The 27,818-nt window shown below is 50.6% G+C and overlaps 1 protein-coding gene across 1 annotated transcript in view; it reads right to left on the reverse strand.

Annotated features, from left to right (window-relative positions):
* Positions 1-27,818, reverse strand: part of STX1A (syntaxin 1A) — a 106,370-nt gene that overhangs the window by 56,956 nt on the left and 21,596 nt on the right. The window contains exons 2-3 of the mRNA XM_050714738.1: positions 23,306-23,383; positions 21,944-22,043 (exon numbers count right to left, since the gene is read on the reverse strand). Of these exons, the coding sequence (XP_050570695.1) occupies positions 21,944-22,043; positions 23,306-23,383 (178 nt within the window). The remainder of the gene's footprint in view (positions 1-21,943; positions 22,044-23,305; positions 23,384-27,818) is intronic.

Genomic DNA, 27,818 nt, shown 5'->3' on the forward strand with positions numbered 1-27,818 from the left:
GTGAAAGCAGCACTGGCTATTGGTTTCTCATCAGTGACTTTGCACCACCAGTTTCACAGCTTTGGCCTTACTTCTTCACTGGAAAAGTTTCAAAGACAAGACCTGACTGTCTGGGAATAGTGGCAGCCTGCCGCCAGGAAGAGCACAGTGGCATCAGAGGTCATTCTAGTAAGCCAAGTACAAATGGAACACAGGAGAAAAAGAAATTATTCCAAAACTCCCAGTGAGTCTGCCTCTACTCTGCTTTTGACCCAGTAACTTTTAAGAAGAAACTTGTGGTTTTCTATCCACCAATTAATTGAATCAACCAGAGAAACAAACTGCACCATCTTCCCATCTATGCTTCTTTGCTCTGAAAAAACACTAATACATACAGAGCTGCCCAGCTGCCCTCACAGCTCCAGAGACTCCTCAGTGGGTCACCTCCTTCTTGAACCCAGGTGCTCTTTATCTGAGACGTAAGCCCTCTTTTTCAGAGCCTTTTTATTATTACATCTTTTAAGAAGGCACTTTAAATTAAGAGATTAAAGATCAATCATTTTTGAAGTGGAAATTAAGACCCAAAGATAAAACACTGAACTTAAAATCCTGCAACACAACCCAGCCAGTTATAGCCCAATTGTACTGTTTAGCACAATTTAAAAAGTATTAATGCAAGTCTAAACCTTTTTATGTTGTATTAAAAGTCAAGCAATATTGAAAGCATCAACCACAGGCATGGAATGAGTGATTATTTCACGTAACAGCACTAGAGAAGGGCTGAGTGGTACAGAGGAGAGACAGCACAGCCTCCTGCTCTGGACAGCAGATGCTGAAGGAAGCTATCAGGTCACCACGTCCCCTGGCAGCTCCAGCTCTGAGCGAACAAGGAGACTGGGGACACATGGAAAAAATGAAAATGCTCTATGGATAACTGGGCACACAAAAATCCTTCCACAAGATGTATACTCACCCAAAATAGAGACTATCCATGTTTTACCAAGGGGACAGAATACCTGTGATTTTCTCTACGTCAGAGAGTGAATCTGATAAGGAGATCCCTCACTATAAAGTGGAGGAATGCTAGGTAACAAATAACCAGCACTCATAGCCTGCTTGCTCATCCTGCAGCTCCCTCCTTTGCATCCAAGATAAGAAGTTTCACCTCATCCAGGATGGAGGCTTGTTCACCTGTTGGTATAACACGGATAGACGTGGCACTCAGGGTACCAGGCAATCCCCTCGACCATCCCCCATCAAATTTGCTGGGGGATGACCTGCTGGAGAGGAGCTCTGCGGAGAAGGACCTGGGAGTCCTGGTGGACAACAGGTTGGCCATGAGTGTGCCCTCGTGGCCAAGAAGGCCAACGGGATCCTGGCGTGCATAAAAAGGAGCGTGGCCAGCAGGTTAAAGGGGGCGATCCTCCCCTTCTACTCTGCCTTGGTCAGGCCTCACCTGGAGTACTGTGTGCAGTTCTGGGCTCCCTGGCACAAAAAAGGCAGGGATCTCCTGGAAAGAGTCCAGCGGAGGGCCACAAAGATGATATGGGGCCTGGAGCATCTTCCCTATGAGGAAAGGCTGAGAGACCTGGGTCTGTTCAGCCTTGAGAAAAGAAGACTGACAGGGGATCTTATCAATGTTTACAAATACCTTAAGTGTGGGAGACAGTGGGATTTGGCCAACCTCTTTTCAGTGGTTTGTGGGGACAGGACAAGGGGCAATGACCACAAAATGGATGACAGGAAGTCCTGGGCCAACATGCGAAAGAACTTCTTCACAGTGAGAGTGACGGAGCACTGGAACAGTCTGCCCACAGAGGTTGTGGAGTCTCCTTCTCTGGAGATATTCAAGGCCCGTCTGGACAACCTGCTCTAGAGAACCTGCTTTGGCAGGGGGGTTGGACCTAATGATCTTGAGGTCCCTTCCAACCCCTAGAATTCTGTTTAAAAAAAAAATCGGAGCGTAAGAGCGCTCAAAACACAAAGCAAAGCTGCTTCTCCCACGTGAACCACTTTCCAATGTTAAGCACAATCTCTCAGTGCCATTTTGCATCCCATCTCCATGCTGCACTACTCCCCTTTCTGATGACTGAGCTGTACAACCATCAGCACTACAGCCAACTCACTCCCATTTATACTGCCTGCTGTCAGGCACTGCCACCAGTGCTAAGACACCAGGGAGGTCTTCAGCTCCTCTATTCCTCATTCCCAGACTTGTCAATGGGACAGGAGCTGCACTTACCTTCCCATGCAGAGTTATTTTGGACTTACAGGTCAAAATGCTACTACCTATATACCACTAAAGGTCATGAAATCCTCTGGCAGTTACCTGAACAATCAAATGATGGATCACTCTTTGTATTAAAGGTGCACAAATAAGTGGTTCGCAAAGGCTAGTAATACATATCTGTACAAGATGTTCTTCAACTGTGCATACACCAGTATTTATAGATTAGCAGCCAAGTTTTGACCTATTGGATTCTACACCATTTGACTAACTATTTACCTCAATGCTGATTAATCATCTATTAACTCTTCATGAGCTCTTTTACCAGTAGGGTACACTCATGAAGTGATTCAATAAATGCTTCTAGCATCTACAGCTTCATATGATTAAGAAACAAAACCTTCCATGGGACAGTCCCAGCCCTGAAATCAAAGGAGACCATATTCCAGCTGCATTTTATCTTCTTTCCCTGACAGTTACTTGGCCTTGCTTGACCCACCATTATCCACTATGTGGTGCTCACAACAGAGTGATTCTCCAGATGCTGCCTTTTTTTTTTTTTTAAAACTTATAACCAAAACAGCTCTTTTATTTGCATTTTTGCTAATAATCTGATAACTCAATTACAAAAACAGAGTTCTGCTCCACCTTTGTGGGTCCTGGAAACTCATTAACAATGCTAAGAGATTGCAAGAAGCTTAAACCTCTTAAGCAGGCAAAGCTGGCATTAAAAGTAAGCTCAAGATTTATGCTGCCTGTCTTCAGAAAACAATTCTCTTCAGCAGACCCAGATGAGCTCTGGCAGGCAGGACTGGTGGGGAAGTCTCCAGGGCCATAGGAGAAGCATGGTCACTGAAATGGAAGCGCCTGGGCCACATACAAGCTGTGCTCTCATCAGAGAGCCTTGAAACCTGGTGCAGTCCAGCCAGAGCCTCCACAGCCATCCTGCCTGAACTGACAAGAATTTTTCCCCATTTTCCCAACATATGGGAACTATTTTCTTAAAATCAAATATGCTTACTAGTAAATTGATGTTAGCATTTCAGGTAGCATGTACAGACTTCGATATTGCAGGCTCCACATGTGGATGCTGGCACAAGGCATGTACGTTTTGCTGCGGGGCTGCCAGCTACAATTGTCAGGAACTCACGTCTGCCAGCTCTCAGCAGGGTGCACATACCTGGAGTCCACCCCAAATGATTCGGGTTCCTGCTGTTCCTGCTGCAATGATATAGCTCATCCCCTTCCCATATGAAGTAACTGCATCTGCATCCATCAGCAGTGCACAGATTCCCCAAAGCTTTTTGAATCCATTGATACTTGCATTTTATTTTGTCAAAGGACTTCTATTTTTGCTTAATCTGAAGTTACGACTCATAAGATTTTCTGGATGGTAGTAATGCCATGAGAAAAAAAGTCCCCAAATAACCCTGTACCAAGATCTCCCAGCCCCTTTGCACTGCTCCAATGCTCGTAGTCTGTCACCTCCTGTGCCTGTATGTCCAGAAACCCTTCCATCTTACTCCCACACAGGTGTGGTCTTTCCACACACCACTCAGCTTTATTTGCTTAGTGAATTCAGAACTCAGACTGGGATTTTTAAAGGAATTTGGTTTCCCACATCCAGGTGTGTGATTTGAGCTCCTTGCCTGCTTGCACTGTGGTGTCACATGGCTGCCACGTGGGGCTCAGCCCCACTTCCCCCAGGAACATCACCTTCTTGTCTGGAGCCCAAAACATTTGTTTTTGGGCCCTTGGAGAAGTAGGGGACAGATGCTACCAGCTGCTGATCCCCAACTCTGTGAACTGCACTCTGGGGGAAACCCACCAGCTGAGCTCCCAACAACAGAATGATGAAAAACAGAGGTGAATGAGGTGGGGGTGTCACCTCTTCATCACCTCTCTGCCATACAGCATGCCCAGCTGTTCTGCAGCTGCTTGAAAACTCCAAATAACCCTGCAGCCAAGCCCTACACACCGTGACACCCAGGACACATGATGCCTTTTTTCATATGGACCCCATCAACTGTTTCCATTTGAAATGTGGCTGCTGTCTCCCAGTGACACAACTGGCATTAGTCATGAGAACCAACCATGTACCCAAAGTCTCCATCAACTAACAAGCACCACAAGCCTGCTCATGAAAGCAGATGTAGAGCCAAGTCCTCCAGCACCCCTGGGCTCTGAGGGAACCCCTACAATAGCCATGATTTCAACAGCCACAACCATGCAGGGGTGCTTTCAACACCAGAATGAAGTCCCCATCCATCTCACACATCTGGTTTCCACTCGCTGCTCTACCCTGGATATTCTGGGCAGGAAAGCATGCCTCTACGGCCTATGCTGACAGCAGTCATGCTAGGAAAGGGGCGGTCTGCAACTCTCAACAGTTCAGCTGAACTCACCAACAAGAGCAAATTCCCCAGATCCAGCATGCACTGAATGTACCAGCCTGAGCACAAGCAGCATGCACAGAGCTTGCTCCCTCCCCAGCAAAACCACCACAGCCCTCAGATGCTTCGTTCTGAAAAACATAAGTGCATTTCCTCCTGTGCACCAAATGCATCATGCCAGTGATTATTCAGCTTCACCACACACCAGACACAGCCAAGCTAGTGGCAAAACCCAGTTACTGGCATGAGGGGCTGAGGAGAAGACACCCTCTCCCAAAGCAACCATACCTCTCTAATCTCTCAGCAGTAGAGTATCCCTCGAGTATCAGAACACCCTGGCCATGCCGCTGAGCTCAAGGTGCGGCATCACCTCTCCTCCCCCCTTGCCCAAGCTGCTCTCCTCTCTTCCTGCCAGGCAGAACAACCTCAGCACCATGCTGCACACCAGCCCTCCACTCCGCCGGCACCAGCTTCCTCCCCACCCACCTGCTTTAACTCTCAGCTTGCATTTTGTGTTGAGGTTGGCTGTTTTTGTATCGGATATAGAATGCATGCTTGCTGCTTTTTTTAAACTCTGCGATTGAGTCTGTTCTGTCTTCTCCCCGTTCATGTATTTGTGCTGTACCAGATGCAAGCACAGGAGAGTAACAAGACATGCACAAAGCCATGCTGAGGATGGGTCAGGGAGACCACTTGCAGCCGGATAAGGAGAAGAGTGGAGCAGCTAATTGGCATGTATCCGGCACACCTGAAGAAGAATCAGGGCACTGGGATGAAAAACCTGATGAAGTGGTAGTAAAAGAGGTGCATCTGGGGAGTTCCCCAAAACAACAGAGAACAATACCAAGCAAGCTATGACCTCTGGTGATGGAAAAGACCATAATGGTGAAATATGGCAGTGACAGAAATATTTGGTAAGACCCTGACAGCATACACCACGTCAATATAACTGGCAGCAAAATCAAACAAGATGCATCTTCCCAGGCTGCAGGGCTGTAGGCTTCAACAGCAGCCTACATGGCGTATCCTGCTATGCTACCTGTCTCCCTGCTTTGCCCTGCATTCCAGCTGGCCCAGGAAATGGGATGAAGGCAGCAGGAGGTACTTCACGCATAATGGAGCTGGAGTCTGTAGCTGCTGGATAGCCAGTCCCTGCCACGCTGCTGCACGTCACCATTTCTACTGCAATCAGGCCGTGGGACTTGGATGACAGAAGAATCAGCATCTGCCAGGTGCTGGGAAGTAAAATCTCTTTGCTGCTGAACTAGGCACCTACCCAGCATAAACTATTCATTTTGAGAAACGTTTCCATTTAGCAAACAGTAAATAGAATTCCCCCGAGTCAGTGATCACTGGCAGGTACTCACCCACAGCACTGTCAGAGCACTACCCACAAAAAAACAGCTTTTCCAGACCCACATTAACACTTAGAATCATAGAATTATTTAGGTTGGAAAACAACTTTAAGATCATCAAGTCCTTCCATTATCTAACCCTACAGGTCTACCACTAAACTATGTCCCTAAGCACTACAGCCACACATCTCTTAAATACCTCCAGGGATAGTGAACCCACCACTTCCCTAGGCAGCCTCTTACTATGCCTAACCACCTTTTCCATGAAGGAATTCTTCCTGATATCCAATCTAAACCTTCCCTGGTACAACTTGAGGCCATTGCCTTGCATCATATCAATTGTCACCTGAGAAAAGAGAGCAATACCCTCCCTGCTGCAGCCTCCTTTTAGGCAGTTGCAGAGAGTGATGAGGTCTCCCCTCAGCCTCTTCTTCTCCAGACTAAATGACCCCAGTTCCCTCAGCCACTCCTCATACATCTTGTTTTCTAGTCCCTTCATCAGCTTTGTTGCTCTTCTCTGCACATGCTCAAGCAACTCAATATCCTTCTTATAGAGAGGGGCACCAAACTGAACACAATATTTGAGGCACGGGCTTGCCAGCGCTGCATACAAGGGGCTATCAGTTCCCTAATCCTGCTGACTGTGCTATTTCTGATGCAGGCTAGGATGTCATTGACCTTCTTGGCCATCTGGGCACACTGCCAGCTCATGTTCAGCTGGCTGTCGACCAGCAATCCCATTGAGCTGTCACCGCATGATGACGAGGTGTCTGGGGTGCAGAGTCACATCTCCACACAGCCCCCTGCACACAAAGGTGCAGAGAACCTGCAACATGCACCAGTGAGCACCAATTAATCACCAACAGAGATCAAGCCCTAATAGTTAAGCAGCAAAATGCAGGGGAATAAGCCAAATGACAAGTTAAACAGAATTTTTTTCTTCTTCTGAATAATCTCTAGCTCATACCCAGCAACCGTCCCAAATTATGGCAATGTCTTCCCTTGGTATTTCATTTCCCAGTGTCTCATTTAACCAGCCCTGCCCTTATATCTGTTATTTAAACCTGTTCAATGAACTAACTTAAAAATACCTAAGGGTCCCTTTTCTGCAGCTCTGCTCTAGCTTGAAGTAACAAAGTCAAGGGCCAGCACCTACAAAATCAGCCACCTTCCGCAGGTGATGCTGGCCTGGCATCACAGCCAAAAAGCACATCAACAGGGGGCACATGTGAAGCTGTGAGACCCTTCCTCTCCAGCCAGAACCCAGAGAGTTACAGAATAACAGAACAACAAAACAGCTGAGGGTGGCTCAATTAGGCCACCCAGAGCAGGGTGCCCAGGACCACATGCAGGCGCCTTCTGAAGATCTCCGAGGAGGAGACTCCACAACCTCTCTGGGCAACCTGTACCAAGGCTCTGCTACCCAAACAGCACACAAGTGCTTCCTGATGCTCAGAGGGAGCCTACAGCGCTCCTTTTTGTGCCCACTGCCTCTTGTCCCGGTCAGCACTGAAAAGAGCCTGGCTCCGTCCTCTTTGCATCCTCCCTTTGTGTATTTATGGACTGGGCCTGCTCTTCTCTAGGCTGAAGAGTTCCAGATTTCTCATCAGAAAGCATCCCTTCACGCATCTTGGTGGCCCTTTGTTGGATTGTTTCCAGTACATCCAAGCCTCTCTTGTACTGGGGGGCCCACAATATGACATAGTACTCCAGGTGCTGCTGGGGTTGCTTTTAGGAGGGGGGGGGGCACTGGGGTTAGAGCAGAAGTGCACAGCCTGCATCCCCACAGGCAGGCTCTGCTCTCTGCTAATGAGAAGAATAAAAACAACACTGTGCCTGGCATTGCCTCACTGGAAGAATGCATCAGCCTCCAAAGAGGCAGCCGGCAGGGCCGGAGGGGAGGGAGCTCCGTCATCTGCTGCAGCCGCACCAATGGGCCCTGGGGAGCACCGTGCGTGTGGTAGGGACCTGGGGGGTCCCTGCAGACCCCTTGCAGCCACCACTGCTGTCTGGCAATGGCTTGGACACGACCTTGGAGGCCAAAGAGGTGCTCTCCTAGGCAGGATGGCTTCCAGCACGGCTGCTAAATCACCGCTGGTGTGAAGTGACAGCAAAGCAGAGCTCTTGCCAGAGGGAGAGCGAGGGGATTTGCACACCTACTGGTATGGAGGCTGCTGGGATGGGAACAGATGTAGGCACGGGCACAGCCGACCCATGACACGTGAAGGGAATTAAAGGCACACCAGAGCGAAGGGAGGGAGGTTTAGAGACCAAGGCCCACAGCTCGGCATGTTTAACCAACAAGCCACTAATTCACTGTTAATCCCAAACATGTTGAGCTTTTACAAAAAGTCATCCCTGTCTGGAGCCCTCCAGAGGTTTAATTAAACCCTAGACATTCAGAAAGTCGATGTCTAAAGCAGGATTTCTCTTGCTTTGCCAGGCAGGTGCACATCACAGTACGCTGCTGAGAAGCTGCTACAAGCTCCTGCTCGTACTTCATCCTGCAGGACCTTCTCTTTCATAGCCAGGTGCAGGATTTTGAAGGGCTCTAACAAAATAAACTGACTTTAAACAAAATCTAAGTTGGCAACTTGGATTTCCATGACCCACAGCCTTGCCACAGGCACCAGGGTTCCAGCCCAGAGCAGTGCAGGGGAAACAGCTACAGCTGTTCTGAATAGGCAGTTTGCAATGCATTGAGGCTACGACAAAAAGGAAAGAGATAAATGCTTACCCTTGTAGCTCTCAGGCCCAGATCTCACTGGCACAATAGCAGAACTCAGTTTTTTTCCAGTCTACAGACCGAAGCTGCCCTGACACCTGAAGTTGTTGCCCATCTACAAGCTCCCTGGCACCTTTTCACCCCCAGACTTAAAAAGCAACAACAGTCCCTGTCATTCACTGTGCATTCCCTGAGCAAACAGTGTCAGCATCACCAGCAGTACATCAGACTCAAGATAAGCTGGTGTCTTGTTGAGCCCATCTCCACACCAGGGCAGAAAGGCAGGGACACTGCTCCAGCCTCTGGGACACACATCAGACCAGCACCTCCCTGCCAGGCCTGGAAGACTTCCTCCCATTCCTGGATCCCCTATATCAACACCTAAAACTGAACAGAAGCAAGGTGCAACTCAAGCCACCCAGTCCAGGCACCTTGGAAGACAGCATAGCAGCCTGACAAGTGAAACAAAATAAATCCCAGGTCCTAGTCAAGCTTTTGGACAGCTCCCAGCCAAAACCAATGCCCAGCTCAGAGGTTGCAGCTGCACCCAGTTAATGTCCCACTGACACCCACGCCATGTGGCCAACATGCAGGCAGCAGAGCTGACAAACACCTGCGTGGATATCCACGTGCACCCTGCGGGAGGGTTGGCGGACGTCCACACAGGGAGCAGTGACTGCTCCAGATTCACAGCTCCCAGGCGCTTTCCTGGAGGCAGGCCCCCACCACTGAGCTCTCTGCAGGGTTCCCATTAACAGCAAATGGGCAGCAATACCCCCCACAGTGATTAATCACCTTCCTGGATTGCAGGAAAGTTGTTATTTCCAACCACCACCGTGCAGCTGCCAGTGCACCCACCCCACAGCGCAGGACGTGCAGCCTGGGGCACCCAGACCCCAGGGCAGGGCAGCCACACTGAGCACCAGGTGTGCAGGCAGCAGCCCTCGGGATCAAAATCATGCAGTAGGAGCATGGCAGCCACAGACCCAGGAGAGAGGGGGCTGCTGCAACATGCCGGGAGAGTCGGCAGAAGTTACATGTTGAAGGTAGGTGGTGTTGCAAGGCAATAAACTAACAGGATTTTGGGGGAAGTTTAGAGGAAAATAGGAGGTATTTTCTATGTGAATATTTTCTCCTAAAACAAGCACCGGGAAGATTTGGAAAAATTTAAAAACTTGATTACTGCAGCAATTCAACCAGACACACTTCAGTACAGTGCTAACTGCTTTCTAAAAAACAAACATGATTATTTTCCAAACCTTCTTCTAAAAACATTTTTATCTTTATCACATTGTAATATTAGGCCACACTTCCATATACGATTTTTGAGCACTGGATAAAATACTCTTCTTGGTCTCCAAGTTGAGAGCAGAGATTCTCTCTGTTTTCAGGATTCTTCTTACTTGCCCTTTCCAGAGCTCTGGGCTTTCTGTCCCTCTGCATGAATATCCAGGTGCTGCGCAGCCCCACCACCATGCCATGGGATCAGCACAAACCATGGCACATTCAGCCAGGGAAGGTGCCAAGCCCGGTCCCACGCAGGGAGTCCTGACTGTGGCTACAGGTTGGGCAGCACTGGGCTGGGAATGGCCCTGCAACGTGCCCTGGTAATGGGGACATCAGCCATGGCCCAGGCTGTGCAAGCAGGAGCACGGCCAGCAGAAAACAGTTCTCCCCCTTTACTCAGCATTTAGACCCCATCTAGACTGGTCTGTTCCCCATGACACAGAAAAGACATTGATAAGGCAAAGCAAGTTCAGCAAAGGGCGACCATGGTGGTGACAGACTGGAGTAATTGCCCTGGAGGACGAAGGGAGCTGGGCTTGCTCACTAGGCGAGGAGATGGCTCCCGGGGAACCTAACAGCAGCCCGCCAACACCTACAAAGCCTTTAGGAAGATGAGGCCAGGCTTTTAACAGTCATACACAACCAGCAGAGAGGGCACAACAGGCATAAACTGCAGCAAGTAGGATTCATGCAGAAATGCAGGAAGAATCCTTTTCACCATGAGGACAGTCAAGCACTGGACCAGGCCGCTCAGTGAGATGCCACAGCTTTCCAGCCACATTCACGCCAGAAGAAATCACAGCAGACTCAGGAACTCCCCATTTCTGACTGCTGCAGCTCGGCTACAGCCCAAGTGGTAAAAGGGGCCACTTCTAGCAAACGCCAACCCTTCCTCAAATGAAGTCTCCCATTTCACAGCCACGGTCTCTACTCCTTACTGCACATCTGACAAACCAGCTGCATACTACATCCAGATCACTCTGTGCCAGAGCCCCGTTCCCCACGTTCCTCCCAGGCCAAACCCACGTGCTCTCGCTGCGGTGCTCAGGAAGGTGTTGGCATTGTTGTCCCAACCACCGATGGAGGCAGATGCCTACCACACACCATGCTGATGCCCACTGGCCGACAGCTGCCACAGTCTGATCGCTTAATGACTCCCATTTCCAACAGGTAGCCTTGCACTTCACACATCCAAATGCCAGTGGCCGCAAATCCAACAACTTCTAGAGACCTACTACATCAAAACTTCCACAAGCACCAACTCACATCTTATTTGAAAAAACAAGGGGCTGAACAGCTGTCTTCCATAGACGAGTTCAATGCATTAATTACAGCATCCTCCTTCACCTGGTCTGAGTTAAGTCCCCTTCCTTTGCTAGGGGAGGATGTAAGATGAGACAGTCCAGTGACTACCAACCCTTCTCCTCGCCCTTCACCCAGAAGACTTCTTGTAGAAGACTGCTGCTGCTCACTGAAAAACACCTTGGAGCCTGCTCAGGGCCCTCGTCACCCACCTGGCTCCTCTGCAGCTCTCAGGCACCCTCCTGAGTGACCCTGGGTCTGCACCAGAGGTCACCACATGAGGCATTGCCTGGCTTTCTCCCACACTACACACAGTTACTGAACACATCTCTCTTTTACTACAAATAATGACATCTTTTTTGCTGCTGGAAAACCAGATTGAGATTGCTCGAAATGGCAACTTTACAATTCCTCCTGTATCTCCATACTTTAAAATCTCTCAGGGTCCTTCAGCACTCTGATTTCCTGCTTTGTCCACCTGCTCCCTCCTATCACCTAAAATCTCCACTTTAGTCCACTCCTTCTCCTCCCCCTCTCTCCACCTGAAATATAACCACGTACGTCACCCAGCCACATGCCGCAGGCAGGAAACCATAGAATCATTGAATGGCTTGTTTTGGAAGGGACCTCAAAGATCACCTGGTTCCAACCCCCCTGCCATGGGCAGGGACGCCACCCACTAGATCAGGTTGCTCAGGGCCTCATCTAACCTGGCCTTGAACACCTCCAGGGATGGGGCATCCACAGCCTCTCTGGGCAGCCTGTGCCAGTGCCTCACCACCCTCTGAGTGAAAAATGTCCTTCTGACCTCTAATCTAAATCTCCCCTCTTTTAGTTTAAAACCATTCCCCCTTGTCCTGTCATTATCTACCCGAGTAAAGAGTACCCTTCTCATCCATCAGAGGGGGTACACTCTCCTTGGCCTTTCTTTTCTGAGCAATGACTGCACAAAGACACACACACACAGCTGCTACTTTTCCAGCTGCCCCAACCCAGACATGTTTTTACCAGCAATTCCTCCAGAAGCTGTTTCCAGCAGTTTCCACTTTATTGTCCCAGACTTCCTGTCTAAACAAATCAGTTCTCCCTTTGCAAAGCCAGTTCTTGTAATCCCCCATGGCAGGAGCCACTCACTGCAGCAGCACCTGCCACACGATCCCCAGGTATGAAGCCAAACCACAGGTGACAATGAGGACCTGGGCGATCAATCCCAGGGTCTCTGGCCACCCTCTTCCTCCTCCTCCTCCGTGAAGGTGGCTGGCCATGCCACACAACCCCGCAGCCACAAGCACCAGCCAGACACAGGCTGCACTTCTGCTCTTGGCATGCCTAGAAAGCACAAAGCCTCCCCAGCTCTGCAACACGCAGCAGTGCCAAAGTAATCCACGGTAACAGGATTTACGGCTTGCTCATCTCAGTCCTACTGAACTCATTTCAGCAAATAATGGATTATCCCCGTCTGTCAGCACCGAAACAATGGAGATTTAGCAAGAGAAAGCTGAGATCTAGCTGCAAAGGATACACTGCTGGGTTTGGATGTGATCTTCTGGAGGGCACCATGCCCCACCCCGGGGACTCCGTTTTCCTCTCTGCACAGGCAGCACCCCCAGATGCCCGCAGTGTGGCAGCCCCCAGCAAGGGCACACTGCCAGGCACAGAGCCGTTCTTCTGGGTGACAGGACAGCTCGTACCACAGGGATGTACCTCTCATCTGCCTCCCCCACCAGCTCTGAGCCTGACAGCTAAAAGCACAAGGAATAACAGTAATTTTCAAGCTACATCAAGTACAGAAGCGGGGGGGGAGGGAATCCAGGCTGCTATAAGCAGACAAGAGAAACTCAACCGTGGGCCAGAGTCAAAGCAAACACCATTAGCAGGTCTGTCCTCTCTGGATCTACATGCTGCTCAGTACCCTAGGCACAAGCACTCAGTACCCTAGGCACAAGCTGAAAGGGCAACTGCTGCTCCTGCAGGCCCCTGCAACGAATGCACACAGGAACCGTGCCACTGTAGCATGTGCTCCCATGTCACCCGACATCTGCCTGCTCACACTAGCACTGCTCCCCAGCTCAACACCTGCCTGGATGCCAACGGAGTCCATCAGGGACAGGGGAGGACAGCTGTGTGGGCCATAGCCCCAGCCTAGCCAACCTACTGAGCAAGATGACTGAACTCCTCTGGTGAGCACTGCAAGAGGTGCAGCCGCAGCATCCCCCCTCATTTTTCTTCCCCTTTGCTTCTTCTTCCCTATTTCCAGCCTCCTCATGCCAAACATCAGACCTGGGCTTGGGCCACAGGGGAGCACAGACTGCCTCGCCATGCACGCAGGACCACTTGTTCACCCTGCTGCGGCACCAAAGTACAGCTTGGCTCAAGGAGCAGCAAGCACGAGAAAGCACAAGCTAAGCCAAAGAGGAGCAGAAGTGGAGTGGGGAGCAGCGGTTAATTGGGACACAAACAAGAGGAGTCAGCGGAGGGGCACATGAATGTGTGACAGCCAGCAACACTGCAGCAGGGCCTAAGGCAGTGATGGCCCTGTCCCCTCTGACTCCCAGGGCTGCTGATCTGCTGGCTCTGCCCTGCGTCTTACTCACTCTGCCTCACAGTTCACCCCGTACTTGTAAGTAAAATTATTTCACTCGGACAGAAGGGGAGCAATCTGTGCCCAATCCAGCACTTGGATTACCTTAGCCACTCCATTTCATAAGAAGTCCAGCTCATGATCCTGCTGTCATGCAGGCAAGTCTGGGACCCGGCACGTCTTGCACAAACACAAGCAGAATAAAAAGCACAACAGTAAAACTACCAGAACAGTCCTGCAGGTTTCCAGGTGGCACATTCCTGCCTGCAGCTGCCCAGCAGGTAAACACCCAGCACAGCACCAAGCACTTCAGGAGGGCTCCTGAAACCCCCGGGGACCTGGGCATAAAGTAACATGTAGATTAAACTGCTCAGGAAGTGACAAAACCAGGGGCAGCATTATGATACTGCTTACACTGCTGCAAATAGCACAGAGCCAGAGACATGGGAGCTCTCCTATGCTACCACAAGGGCACCAATGCCTCCGGCAGTACAGGCGGGCTTCTGCTCCAAAACATACTTCCTGCAAGGATGCTGACAAGCAGAAGCGCAGTGTAACAGGGCCCAGGGTGCAAGAGGGTGCACAGCCCAAAGGAGGTAAGTTTTCTCAGCAGAAGCACTTTCACCAAAGCACCCCATCTTTACTGCAAGCACCTTGTGACGATGAGAACACATCTTCCAGGAGGACCGCTAACTGTCTGGTCTACATTAAGCCAAAAATAATTACAGAGCAGCTGATTTTTTGTTGTTGTTGTTGCCATGAATCAGACTACAGTTAATTGATATTTACTCTGCATTCACTCAGTGCTGCAGACCATCCAGCATTGTTCAGGATGACAGAGCAGACAATAGGCACCAGTGATCACAAAGCCTAGGCATGCAGGGGGGCTGTACAGTAGCTGCATGGTAAAAAGGCAATCTTACCTGGACTAACACATAGCACATCAAGGGGACACAAACAGAAAAGCTACATGGGCAAAGAAGAGAGAGGGCATGGAGACTGTCATGGAACAGCCAGCTACAGGAGCTCAGGGCAGCTGAGAGGTCTGATCCCAGACTGCGCAGACATTCTGGTAGTATGAGGGGAAAAGCTCCATTCCAGCAAACTGAGCTCCAGGGGACAAGAAGGACAGACCTCCAGCAGAAGGAGGGAGACCAGAAAGGCAGGGATTGTGTAAAGCCCTTGTAAAATGAGCAAACTGTTGCATAGACCTGACAGGATGAAGCCAGAAGGGCAAACAGCTATTTAAGCTAAGTATATTTGTTCTTGTGATGACGTATGTATTTAAATTGATCATAAATAGACTCAGGCTGGAAATGAGAAGATGGATCCTGACCATTGGAGGTTAAGTCCTAGAATGGCCTTTCAACAAGAATTACTGGGACAAGAAACAAAACTAGTTCAAGATGGAGCTGGAGAAATGCAGAAATGTACAGAAGGATTATGAAAAGCATCTCTGCGCAAGACAGACAAGATGCAGCAACCCAGAGACAATACCTGAGCAAAGCCCTTTCCTTAGGGAACCCTGGGCGTTCACAGGATGATAGAATGGTTGGCAGGGATGTCTGGGTCCACCTGGTCCAACCCCTGCTCAAGCAGGAAAACCCCGAGCAGGGTGCCCAGGACCACATCTAGGCAGCTTTAGAAGATCTCCAAGGAGGAGACTCTACAACCTCTCTGGGCAGCCTGTGAGAAGGCTCCAGCACCCTCACTGCAAGGAATTGCTTTCTGATGTTCAGAGGGAACCTCCTGTGCTCCAGTTTGTACCCCAGTTTGTCACCTCCCTCCACCTGCTGGCAGCACTTTGGCTAATGCAGCCCAGGACACCACCAGCCTTCTTTGCCCAAGGGCACGCTGCTGGCTCGCGGTCAGCTTGGTGCCCACCAGGACCCCCAGGGCCTTCTCTGCCAGGCTGCTTTCCAGCTGGGTGCCCCAGCCTGTCCTGGGGTCTGGTCTTGTTCCTCCCCAGGGCAGGACTCTGCGCTTCCCCTTGCTGAACTGCAGGAGGTTCCTGCCAGGTTATTACAGTAGTGCCATAATAACCATGGGCATCATGAGCACAGCTCTGCTCAGGACGTCCGAGAGAAGGCAGAGCAAGGCCCTGGAGCCACTCTGCAGCAACCAGGTGACCAGAGTTGCATTTCCAGGAAGATTTTCTGCTTCAGAGGAAAGGAGGCTTCCTCTGAGCCAGAGCAAAATTTTTTGGAACCACCCAAAAATCAAACCATATTTCTGAGAGCATTGTCCAAATGCATCAGCAGCTCCTGGCCTCCACTCTGCAGCCTTTAGCGTAGAGAAATACAGCTTCCCAGTGCCTCCAAGGGACCAGAAGACATCTGCAGGATTCCCTACCTAAAGAATAGCATGCTTAGAACAGGTGCCTGCAAGCAGCCCCCAGGGCCAGGTGCTGTGCAGGACTAGCAGGAGAGCAGCACAAGATCTGGTGGCACTTCCTGAGCACCCAACAGAGGGCTCGACCGGACCCTGTCCTACACTGACACTTTTTAGAGATAGGATCAGTGAGGTCAGGTGCAGGAACACGTCTCAGGGATCACTTTGTGCCACTCTGCCCTGCTCTTCCCCTACCAGCCCAGCTGTGCTCCCATGTCCACATTGCTGTGGAGCTCCTGGACCAACTCCAGCTTGCAAAGGAGCACCCCCTCCCTGCCTTCAGTCACCCCTCACGCTTCTCCGTTTCACACCAGATTTGCTGCTCTGGGCAGAACCATTGGCCCGTCCCCTGCTGCACCAGCACCGAGCAGAGGGATCGTAGAGGGGACCACTCCTGCTCTCCCAGTGCGCAGAGCTACCTGATTTTCTCATTTCCAGTGAAGCAGCTCAGGCTTCATCCTGTGTCCTGCGATTCACACAGGTCCAATTACCAGCAGAAGAGTCACTTTACCCACCCACCACTGCTCCAAAACGCAGTAGCCTTCCCCTCTGCAGGCACAGGGGCTGTAGCCTGACCTACCCCAGCCCTGGGTTCTGCACCAGAGCTGCCTGGGGACAGCACAACCCAACACAGAAGGTCTGTGGAGAGCAGCACCCTTCCACTGCCGCTGATGCCAGGCTGACACGTCCTCCTGTGCAGCACTGAAGAAGGGCCAAAGTCCTTTGCTATCCCAGCCCTGACACTTGGGAAGCACACTCCCCCTTGGCCAAGCCGTTGCTAGGAAATGCACAGCAAAATCCCCTGTAGCCGCGCAAAACAGGAACTTGGAAATTATCTGTAGAAAATGACAAGTGAGACATGAAATACAGGAACTCATTCATCCCACAGGATGGATGTCAGGAGCAAACCTGCTGCCCTCCTGATAGTAGGGTCAGGATCCTGCTCCCCATGGCATCACCCTCACCTTCCCCCTCACAGACATGCTCAGAGGAGAAAGAGGAGCTGGGGACACAGGCAGGCAAGATGCTGAGAACCAGGGCAGCAGATGGCACCTCCTCTCACACCGTGCCCAGCAGTGCCTGAGCCCTTTCCACACGCAGCGCAGCCAGCACAGCAAAGTGATGCAGCTTCCAGCTCTGGCACCTCTCACCTGCCGCAGGAGGACGTGGCACATGAGCAGCAGGCACCACGGCCCCGTGTCCACTGCACTGAAAGCAAGAGAGGGTGCTACAGAGGAGGAAGATGGGGCTCCCCACAACCCCTCCCCAGATCAGCAGGGCTCAGTTAAACGAGGACTGTGACGAGAGGGCAGCTCCGCTGCTGAGCCCTGCCCTGCTCCACGGAAGGGCTGCACCTGGCTCTCCACAGGCGAGCACTCTGCACGGGGAGGGCCTCTTTCACATCAGCCAAAAGCATGTGCTAAAGAGAGAAGAGTGTGCGCACACAGAAAATACCTCGCCATATTCCTGGCCAGTTTTGGCTTGGGCTCCCCACACCGTGGTGGTTTGCCTTCCAGGAGCCTGCCCAGGCTCACCCCAAGCCTGACAACCTTTAGCACACCAGCACCCTGCAGTGAAGAGCCCCCCCCCCCAGCTTAACAGCATGTGGCTGAAGAATCCCTCTTCTGGAGGGGGGAACCTGTCAGCCACTGGCTACATTTGTGCCCCATCCCCTTCCCCAGTCCTGCACCAGTGGATGCTGTCCAATCCTCTGGGTCCCTTCATGTCCATCAGATCACTCCACACCTCACCAACCCCAGTGCAGGCTCAGGAGCTGAGGCTGCCTTTACCATGCCCCTTTATGTCACCAAGCACAAACACCACAGCCCTGCCCATGCCAAACGCCATGCACCGCCAGGCCTGAGCAGGGTGCAGCCAGGGCAGGGGAGGAACCAGCGAGGTGGCAGAGCAGGGGTGAGGGCAGCACAATGAGCAGCAGGGACACATCAATTTGCTTTCTGGGCGCAGAATGTGCCCAGACATCCTTTGCCAGGTCCCTTGTTCCGTGCCTGTTTTGCAGGTGCTCCGTGCCTCCACTTCCAAGGACTGATGAAGTCTGCAGTAGCTCTGATGTCCAGCCCCAGGGAAGCCAGGAAAAGCAGCAGCACAGAGGGCAGAGGAGTAAAGACAGCTCTGAGGACAGGAGAACAAAACCAAGCTTTTCACAGAAATCCCTGTGCCTTTTTTCATCTCACACTTCTTTTCCCAAAGGAGCATCACACGAGCCTGAAGCCTCCAACCTGTTGTATAACACAGCACAACTGCAGCTCAGGGTCTTCAGGGAAACCTCCCCTCTGCCCAGGCTGAACCAGGCACCAGCAGGAACATATGCCCCAGAAAAATGACTGCACAGTGGAGACAGAAGTTAAGGGGCCACAGAAAGCAGCGCCAGGGGAGGGCAGCTCCAGCAAAAACCAACCACAGTCAGTAGCCTTCCTTCCTCCGGGCAATGCCCCAGCAGCATCTCCTCCACACAAAGCAGGCTTCCAGCTGTGACACCTTGCAAAAGGACCTGGTTGCAAAAGGACCTGGTGAGCCCCAAGGTTATACTGACAGTGAAAGCACAGAGCCTGTTTGGAGAAATCTAGCCAGAGCCTAGACATCAAGACAATCCAGAATTGCCTTTTTAGCACTGGATAGCTTTGCTTCATCATGTTAGACAGAGGTGAACAACTACAATTAATCTCCTTGACCACCTGGAACATCCCTCTGCCAGAAGTAGTTCTATTAGAAATTAGAGACCAAATAACTCCCAACTCCTCCAGCAGACAGAATCTGAACAAAGTCACATGGGAACTGCACCCTGGTGTCTGAAGCCACCACCTCAAGTTCACACAGCTTAAATCTATAAAAACAGAAGGTAAATGTACGTGCAACTGAACCTCCCCTTCTGTTCTTGTTGCAGATAAGTAATGGACCTGCTTCGAGGTTTGAAATATTTATCAGGTCTTCTGAAGTTTGCGGAGATGGGCTGAGCTGACAGGCTGAAAGACCTTCACATTTGAAGATTTATGTTCCCAGAGGCGATTCATTCACCAAACGGCATCTATTATATAACAAAGCACTTGAGGAATCACGAGCGTGGAAGCAAGGAGGAAAGCTGTGCACAGAGAAGATGAATGGCAGAGAAGTCCTTCCTGACTGCTCCAGAAAAACATCATTTAATTCCTCTCCATTTGGTGGCTTACTGTTCAAAGCCACCTCTTCTGGGAACCAGCCCAGACAAAGGACCAAAGCAGCAACAGCCTGCTTCTTCAAGCACCAGGAGTAGCAACAGATGCAGCAGCCCACTGAGAAGGATTTTAGGAACAGATTTAGCAGGAATTGATTCAAATCAGGAGAACAGCCCCTCTCCAATGAGGAATACAGCCCCTTGGCCGCTCCAAGGGCCTCTCCAAGCACATCCCAAGCCTGGACGTGAAGCTGCAGAACCACTGGCCGTGCAGCGCAGAGCTGCTGAGCTGGGAGATGTTCCCCATCTCCCCACAACCACTCTGCCCTGGGCATAAGCGTGCTGGAGCTGCAGGCGGGTGGGCTGCCACCTCACAGGAATGATGGCAAAGTGAGACAGATGCCCACCCACAGGGCACCAAAATAAGCACAGGCAGCAGTGGCAACGTGGATCCGAGAACAGTCTGTGCAGCCAGAAGAGAGATCAGCAGGAGGGAAGAGATGAGCCCTTCTACAGACACAAGGCTCGAGTCCAGCACCTCCAACCCAGCTCAGGGCAGGTGGGCACATCCAGGTCTCAGGCAGAGTCCTGGCCACCTGAGCCTTCTGCAAAAAGTAGAGCACATACAGCATAGCACTGAGGTCATGTTTGCCTAAGTACGGCCATTTAAGACACAGGTTCCACCTGTACCTTCTCGATGCACCACAGTATTACAGAAAACTGATTATTTAACAAGGTAGAAGCTCTCCTTTACTGCCCAAATCGCTTTTGGCATTATATACTGAATTTTCTGCAATACCAAGGCACAATAATGCTGTAAAACAAAACCAGAAGCACTCCCAATGTTGCTGGTTCTGGAAGTCACACCAATGTCACAGTATCTTGTTCGCTGCAGATCTCAGACTTTTAAAGAGATTATACTTTCAGGCTATGAGTGCCCTTTGCAGCCTGAGATATGGCTCAGCCCTGGGCAGACGCCATACTGATGCATGCTGTATGTGCCCAGCAGCTGGAAGCACAGCAATGACATCTCTTTATGAAAACATCCAAACAGAAACACCACTAACGCCTACAGTGCAAGTGCAAAGCAAAGGAGCCTACAGGATGGGTGAGATACAGTCTGAGACACATGAATTGCCTTGAGAAATTCCATCACTTCCAGGCTGGGCCAAATTAAATTTAGCTGAGGAGCAGCTGCCAGGATAGGGGAGAGAGAGACGATTTAGGAAAGGCCAGGTTCTTCCATGCAATTAGTAATTTCAACTAATTTGAAGTAGGACTGGACATAAGAAAACGAGCATACAGACAACTTCCTGGGACCACTAGAAATAAGATGAAGTTGGAAGGATGCAAGCAGACATGGAAATGCACTGGGAAAATGAAGAGAAGTGGATGGGATGAGGGTAGATGGCAAGACAGAGATCTGGTCCCCCAGCAGAGGGGTTTGCAGACACCAAAGGCTGGAAGGTCTCTGTATAAAGAAAGGCCAGCTGCCCACACCAGCCAGTGTCTCCTACAACTGCCCCAGCATCTCTTCTCTAGTAATACACTCAGCCGGCAGCAAGTGCATTGCTTGCACCTGGAGTCAGGGAGTTCACCACCAACAGCTCTAACTCTGCCAGAGTTAGAGCCCAGAGACAAATTTTGCCGCCTTATTAGTTCTTGACATCTATTCTTGGCAACAAAGCTCTTCTCAAGAACAAATGACTGGGGAGGAAAACAGCAATACGTTAGTAGGTCTGGAAGAGATAGACTCCATGGCCAGTCAGCAACAAAATGTCCTTCAGGATGGGTGGGACTGGGCCACAAGTGCACACCTGTGGGATCAAAGGCCTGTACCATTTGTGGGTCATGCAGGCAGTGCTAGACTCCTGCTGCGAGCAATGCCTTCGCCACTTGCCCTTCCCAAGCAGCCCTGGGGCTGGAAGTGCTGCCGGGAGCAGGAGGCAGCAGTGCTCCTCATCCCAGAGATCCTCCTGCAGCTTCCACTGCAGTTGTGACAGCCCAGAGGTCCAGCTCTGCCTGCAGTTATGTGTAACTGATACAGAAGGGAATGCAGAACAAGCACTTTGTCTGGGCAGAGTAAGAAAACAACCACCTGGCTACAAAACTGTCATTTGCTATTTTCAGCCTCTACGCTGCCCTGTCCTTCAGGAAGTCTCCACCAGCCACTCTGAAACCTCACTTTCTCTCTCAAGGTCAGAAAGCCATCAGCAGTCCTTCCATCTCCTTTCCACATAGGTCCCATTCCTCCCTCATGTATTGGGTTTGCATGGCAACATTTTGGTAGTGGGGGAGCTGCAGGGGTGGCTTCTGTGAGAAAAGTCCAGAAGCTGCCCTGTGTCCAGCCAGCTCCAAAAGAGACCCACTGCCGGCCAAAGCTGAGCCAATAAGCGAGGTTACGCGGGAGAGGCCAAGAGAGACAAGAGGATTTCTGCCCGTATCTATCTACCGCACAACCAGCACCGCTCAGAGCAGCCACACACAGGCCCAAGGCCTGCAGAGACACAAGCAGATCCCAGCTCACTCACTCTCATCAGGGTTGGGCGAAGCAAGAATGGCACTGTGCTTCCTCTTCACTTCCTCCACGTTCTCTGAGATTTTATCAATGAACCCTCGAATTTCTTCTACCTGTGGAGACAGAAAAGAACAAGACAGGTATCCTGTGAGAGGCCTGGACTTTTGGAAAGGGGAATGATTATTAAACCCTATCCGAAAACAACCATGGCATGTCTGAACCACAGCAAACATCCTCCTGGAAAAATATTTTCCAGCTGGATTCTTAAAGTGTAGGACTGATGTGAAATCAGACAACTTTCCATATCACAGCAACCAGCTTTGCAGTCAGAGCAAGGTAATATAGACTGTGTTTCCCATATCCTTTGTCATACACTGAGAAACTTGTAGGGTATACCTAAATGAGCATCAGATCTATGAATTTCCAGACTCAGCATCTCCAGCATGGAGTGTGTTGCTCAAGTTACATAAGTCAGGATTCTTCCCGGCTCAGTCACCCAGCTCCAGGGGCTGAGAAGTCTGTTTTGAGCCTCACCCCAAATAGTAGGGAAGCCAAATGATACTGTGCCTCTCCATACTGGCATTTTCCCTGCACTATAAGAAAACATGCCAGCACCATGGAGACAGAGAACCTGTACTTGTGCCCTCTGCCTGCCAGGCTGCACACACTCCAACTCTATCTTTTTCTTCGACTCACACCACCACTTTGCTCATCTTCATCCATCTGCATGTCATATTTTCCATTCCACACTCCATTGCCTGCACAGATACATTTTTACACCCCCTACACACATGTCATACTAAAGGTATGCTAAAAATCCACATGAATATCTTACAGCCACCCACATGCCAGAAAACAACCTCATGTTTGGTAATGAGAGGCACAAAATTACATCAGTCCCATACAGAAATTTTTACTCTGCAGAGGTGCTTTCAGGAGAGATTTTAAAAACTGTTTGATTTCATGACAGTCTAGAGGCATGCACACTGCAACAAGAAAGCCTCCTACAATGCAGTCTGTGTCCACAGGCTCCCACGCTACCACTTGGTGGTTAATTGGCTCAGCTGCCCTGTTGGTTTCTACAGGAGCAGGTGGAGCAGCAAAGCAGCCCTTGGGTTAGGTACAACACAACAAAACAGCCTCAGGTCTGTGTGGAAGCCTGGCTCCCACTAGTCACTGCTCTCAGTGTAAGCCCTGAGAACCCAGAGCCTGAGCACCAGCTGAGAGGCATCGATCAAGGCAGAACACCCATACCCTCACTCAACTGCTGCTTGCCTGCCATGGGAACCCATATCATAGACACACAGTCTGCTCCAGCATTTACAGAAAGTTTTGAACTGGCGTAAAAGCTGCACTGGAAAAACAAAACTCTCACCTGTTCAAAGAACTCATCCATGAAGCGGTCCCGGTCCACACTAACGGTGACTTCATCATCATCATCACTGTCCTTCGCCTGCAACAAGACAGAAAGAAGTATCAACAAGTGCTTCTTGCAAATCTTGCAGACCCATTTCAGGAGATTATCTTGGGTGCATCTTCCTCTTCACCTTTGCTCACTTGCTCCCATGAGCTGGGACAAACACCAGTGAGAGAGGCACTACCACATCAGAGCACTGCAGGGAGACCAGAAGAGTAGATAACATCCAGCTGCAGCAAAAACAGTACAGTAAAAAGCACTGCTGCAGCTGGCTGTCCCACCACTTGGCCTTCTGAGTCAAGCAAGGAAGATTTACGATACCTACGCATTTACAGCATACCTGAAGGAAGAACTTCATATGCTCACTGAGCTATTCTCAGCTGTGCACGAGCACAATGGCCCCACAAACAGCAGTGATGAGAAAACACAACGGATGTTAGAATGTAGGAAAGAAGGGACAGAACAGAAAATACATCAGAACTAGTAAAACCACAGCAGACAAGTGAGGGGGTGTCCTTGTCTGGAGCAGCATGTGTGTCACTGTCACCTCACATCCCTGGAAGGCAGAGAACACAAGCTTGCAGTGGGAAGAAAAATTAGTCTTGATGTCCCCTGTGTAAGGAGACATTTAAAAGATATCATCTAAAGCAGACAGATGACAGAGGGAAATGGAAAATAATTGGGTCGAAAAGTTTCTTCTTACTCTATCTTCACTAGAGAGAAGCAGCCAGTGGAACAGAGAAAATTTAAGATCATAGAATCATAGAATGGCCTGGGTTGAAAAGGACCTTAACGATCATCTAGTTTCAACCCCCCTGCTCTGGGCAGGGTTGCCAACCCTGACCAGGCTGCCCAGTGTCGCATCCACCCTGGCCTTGAATGCCTCCAGGGATGGGGCATCCACAACCTCCCTGGGCAGCCTGTTCCAGTGCCTCACCACCCTCTGAGTGAAAAACTTTCTCCTAATTTCCAACCTAAATCTCCCCTGTCTTAGTTTAAAACCATTCCCCCTTGTCCTATCACTATCAACACATGTAAACAGGCGTTCCCCCTCCCGTTTATACGCTCCCTTCAAGTGCTGGAAGGCCGCAATGAGGTCTCCCCGGAGCCTTCTCTTCTCCAGGCTAAACAAGCCCAGTTCTCTCAACCTTTCTGCATAGGAGAGGTGCTTCAGCCCTCCGATCATCTTAGTGGCCCTCCTCTGGACCCGTTCCAAGAGCTCCACATCCTTCTTGTGCTGGGGGCCCCAGGTGGGGTCTCGCAAGAGTAGAGGGGAACAATCACCTCCCTCTCCCTGTTGGCCACCCCTTTTTTACTGCAGCCCAGGACATACTTGGCCTTCCGGGCTGCAAGCGCGCACTGCTGGTTCATGTCCAGCTTCTCCTTCATCAGGACCCTCAAGTCCTTCTCTGCAGGGCTGCTCTCAAGTTCTTATTCTCCCAATCTATATAAATACCTGGGATTGCCCCAGCCCAAGTGCAACACCTTGCACTTGGCCTTGTTGAACCTCATGAGGTTATCATGGGCCCACTTCTCAAGCCTGTCCAGGTCCCTCTGGATGGCATCCCTTCCCTCTATTGTATCGACTGCACCGCTCAGCTTGCTGTCATCTGCAAACTTGCTGAGGGTGCACTCGATTCATAGAATCGTAGAAATCCACCGTCTGTGTCATTGACAAAGATGTTAAAGAGCACCGGACCCAAGACCGACCCCTGAGGGACACTACTTGTGACTGGCCCCCACCCAGACATAGAACTGTTGACCACAACCCTTTGGCTGCGACCAGCCAACCAATTCTTTATCCACCTAAAACAGAGGCCTGTCTTTATTCATCTAATAACTGTCACACATTTTGTCAGCTGCTACCCAGGAGCTCAACACCCTTCGGCCACTCCACATCTGCAGAGATCTAACCAATACAGACAGTAGGACTCTGGAGAATTCCTCTTACACTGAATAATGTCAGATGAACTGCCTATTTTTTCCCCCTAAAATCATCTTTTCAACCTAGGATGACTGATTTGAGTGGATACTTCTAGAGAAGGCCCCAGCTTTCACTCTTGCCACTGCTCACGGCACCTTTTGCTTTGGTAACCAGTTCATGAAAGGCATATTCACAAACATAAAGATCTGAGAGATACCAAGATTCACATGAAAATCTCATCTTGACAAGTAAACACAGGAATGCTGCAGCCCAAACCCAATATTCACTCTGTGGGTACAAAGAAGTGTGTAGTGTCCCCCAGGGCTCAGTACTGGGGCCAGTATTGTTTAATATATTTATCAATGATCTGGACAAGGGGATTGCATTGGGTTTACGTGGCAAGGTTCTGATAGCAGAGGGGGCTGCAGGGGTGGCCTCTGTTAGAAGACTCCAGAAGCTTCCTTGTATCCAGCCAGCTCCAAAAGGGACCCACTGATGGCCAGAGTTGAGCCAGTAAGCAATGTTGTGCCTCTGTGAGAGCAGATTTAAGAAAGGAAAAAAAAAAAAACTGCTGCACAACAGCAGCTGGGAGGAATAAGAGTGAGAACCAGCCCTGCAGACCCCAAGGTCAGTGAAGAAGGAGGGCAGGAGGTGCTCCAGGCACGCAGCACAAGTTCCCCTGCGGCCTGTGGAGAGACCCCTGGTGGAGCAGGCTGTCCCCCTGCAGCCCATGGGTCCCACATGGAGCAGATCTCCACGCTGCAGCCCGTGGAGGAGCCCCAGGTGGAGCAGGTGGATGTGGCCTGGAGGAGGCTGCGGCCCATGGAGAGCCCCAGCAGGAGCAGGCCCCGGGCCGGAGCTGCAGCCCGTGGAGAGGAGCCCACGCAGGAGCAGGAGGTCTGGGGGGAGCTGCCGCCCGTGGGGGACCCGTGCTGGATCAGTTTGCTCCTGGGGGATAGACCCCATGGTACGGAGCCGTGTGGGAGCAGTTCTTGAGGAGCTGCTGCCTGTGGGCAGCCCCCGCAGGCTCAGTTCGGGAAGGACTGCATCCCACGTGGAGCAGGGGCAGAGAGTGACCGTGAAGGAGCTACGGAGACAAAGCATCAAGGACTGACCTCAGCCCCCACTTCCCCATTTCCCTGCATCACTCAGGGGAGAATGTAGAAGAGGGTGGATGGGGGGAAGGTGTTCTTAGTTTGTTTTGAGTTTCTCACTGCTCTAATCTGTTAGTGATAGGTAATAAATTATATTAATCTCCCTATGCTGAGTCTGTTTTGCCTATGATAAGAATTGTTGAATGATTTCCCAGTCTTTATCTCAACTCTTGAGCCCTTTACATCATATTTTCTCCCCCATTTGCTTTGAGGAGGGGGAGTGAGAGAGCAGTTGTGGTAGAGTTCAGCTGCCCAGCTGGGTAAAACCATCCCCAGGAATCAAGTGCATCCTCAGTAAGCTTGCAGACAACACCAAGTTAGGCAGGAATGCTGACCTGCTCAAGGGTAGGAGGGGTCTGCAGAGGCACCTGGATAGGCTGGAATGATGGGCTGAGGCCAACAGTATGAGGTTCAATAAGGCCAAGTGCCAGGACCTGCACTTGGGGCACAACCACCCCATGCAACACTACAGGCTGGGGGAAGAGTGGATGGAAAGCTGTCTGGTGGAAAGGGACCCGGGGGTATTGGTTGATAGCCAGCTGAATATGAGCCAGCAGTGTGCTCAGGTGGCCAAGAAGGCCAACAGCATCCTGGCTTGTATCAGAAATTGTGTGGCCAGCAGGACTAAGGAAGTGACTGTCCCCCACACTTTTCTCTGGTGAGGCCACATCTCAAATACAGTGTTCAGTTTTGGGCCCCTCCCTAAAAGCAGGACTTTGAGATGCTGGATCATGTCCAAAGAAAGGCAAGGAAGCTGGTGAAGGGTCTAGAGAACAAGTTTTATAAGAAGTAACTGAGGAAACTGGGATTATTTAGCCTAGAGAAAAGGAGGCTCAGGGGAGACCTTATCACTCTACAATTACCTCAAAGCAGGTTGTAGCAAGGTAGTGACTGGTCTCTTCTCCCAAGCAACAAGTGATAGGACAAGAAGAAATGGCCTCCAGTTGCACCACGGGAGGTTTAGGTTAGATATTAGGAAAAAAATTTTCACCCAATAACCACAAGCCAGTCACCCTCACCTCAATCCCTGGAAAGGTGATGAAACAGCTAATCCTGGAAACCATTTTCAGGCACATGAAGGAGAAGAAAATCATCAGGAGTAGTGAGCATGGATTCACAAAGGGGTAGTCATGCCTGACCAACCTGATAAGCTTCTATAATGAAATGACCAGCCTGACGTATGATGGAAGAGCAGTGGATATTGTCTATCTAGACTTTAGGAAGGCCTTTCACACTCCTCCATTAGATCCTCAAGTGTCTATGTTGATGTATGGGCTGGAAGGACAGACAACGAGGTGGGTTGAAAACTGGCTGAATGGCCAGGCACAAAAGGTAGTGATCAGTGGCACAAGGTCTAGCTGGTGGCCAGTAACCACCAGTGTACTCCCAGGGG

The sequence above is a fragment of the Cygnus atratus genome, chromosome 20 (assembly GCF_013377495.2).
Source record: "Cygnus atratus isolate AKBS03 ecotype Queensland, Australia chromosome 20, CAtr_DNAZoo_HiC_assembly, whole genome shotgun sequence".
Classification (NCBI taxonomy): domain Eukaryota; kingdom Metazoa; phylum Chordata; class Aves; order Anseriformes; family Anatidae; genus Cygnus; species Cygnus atratus.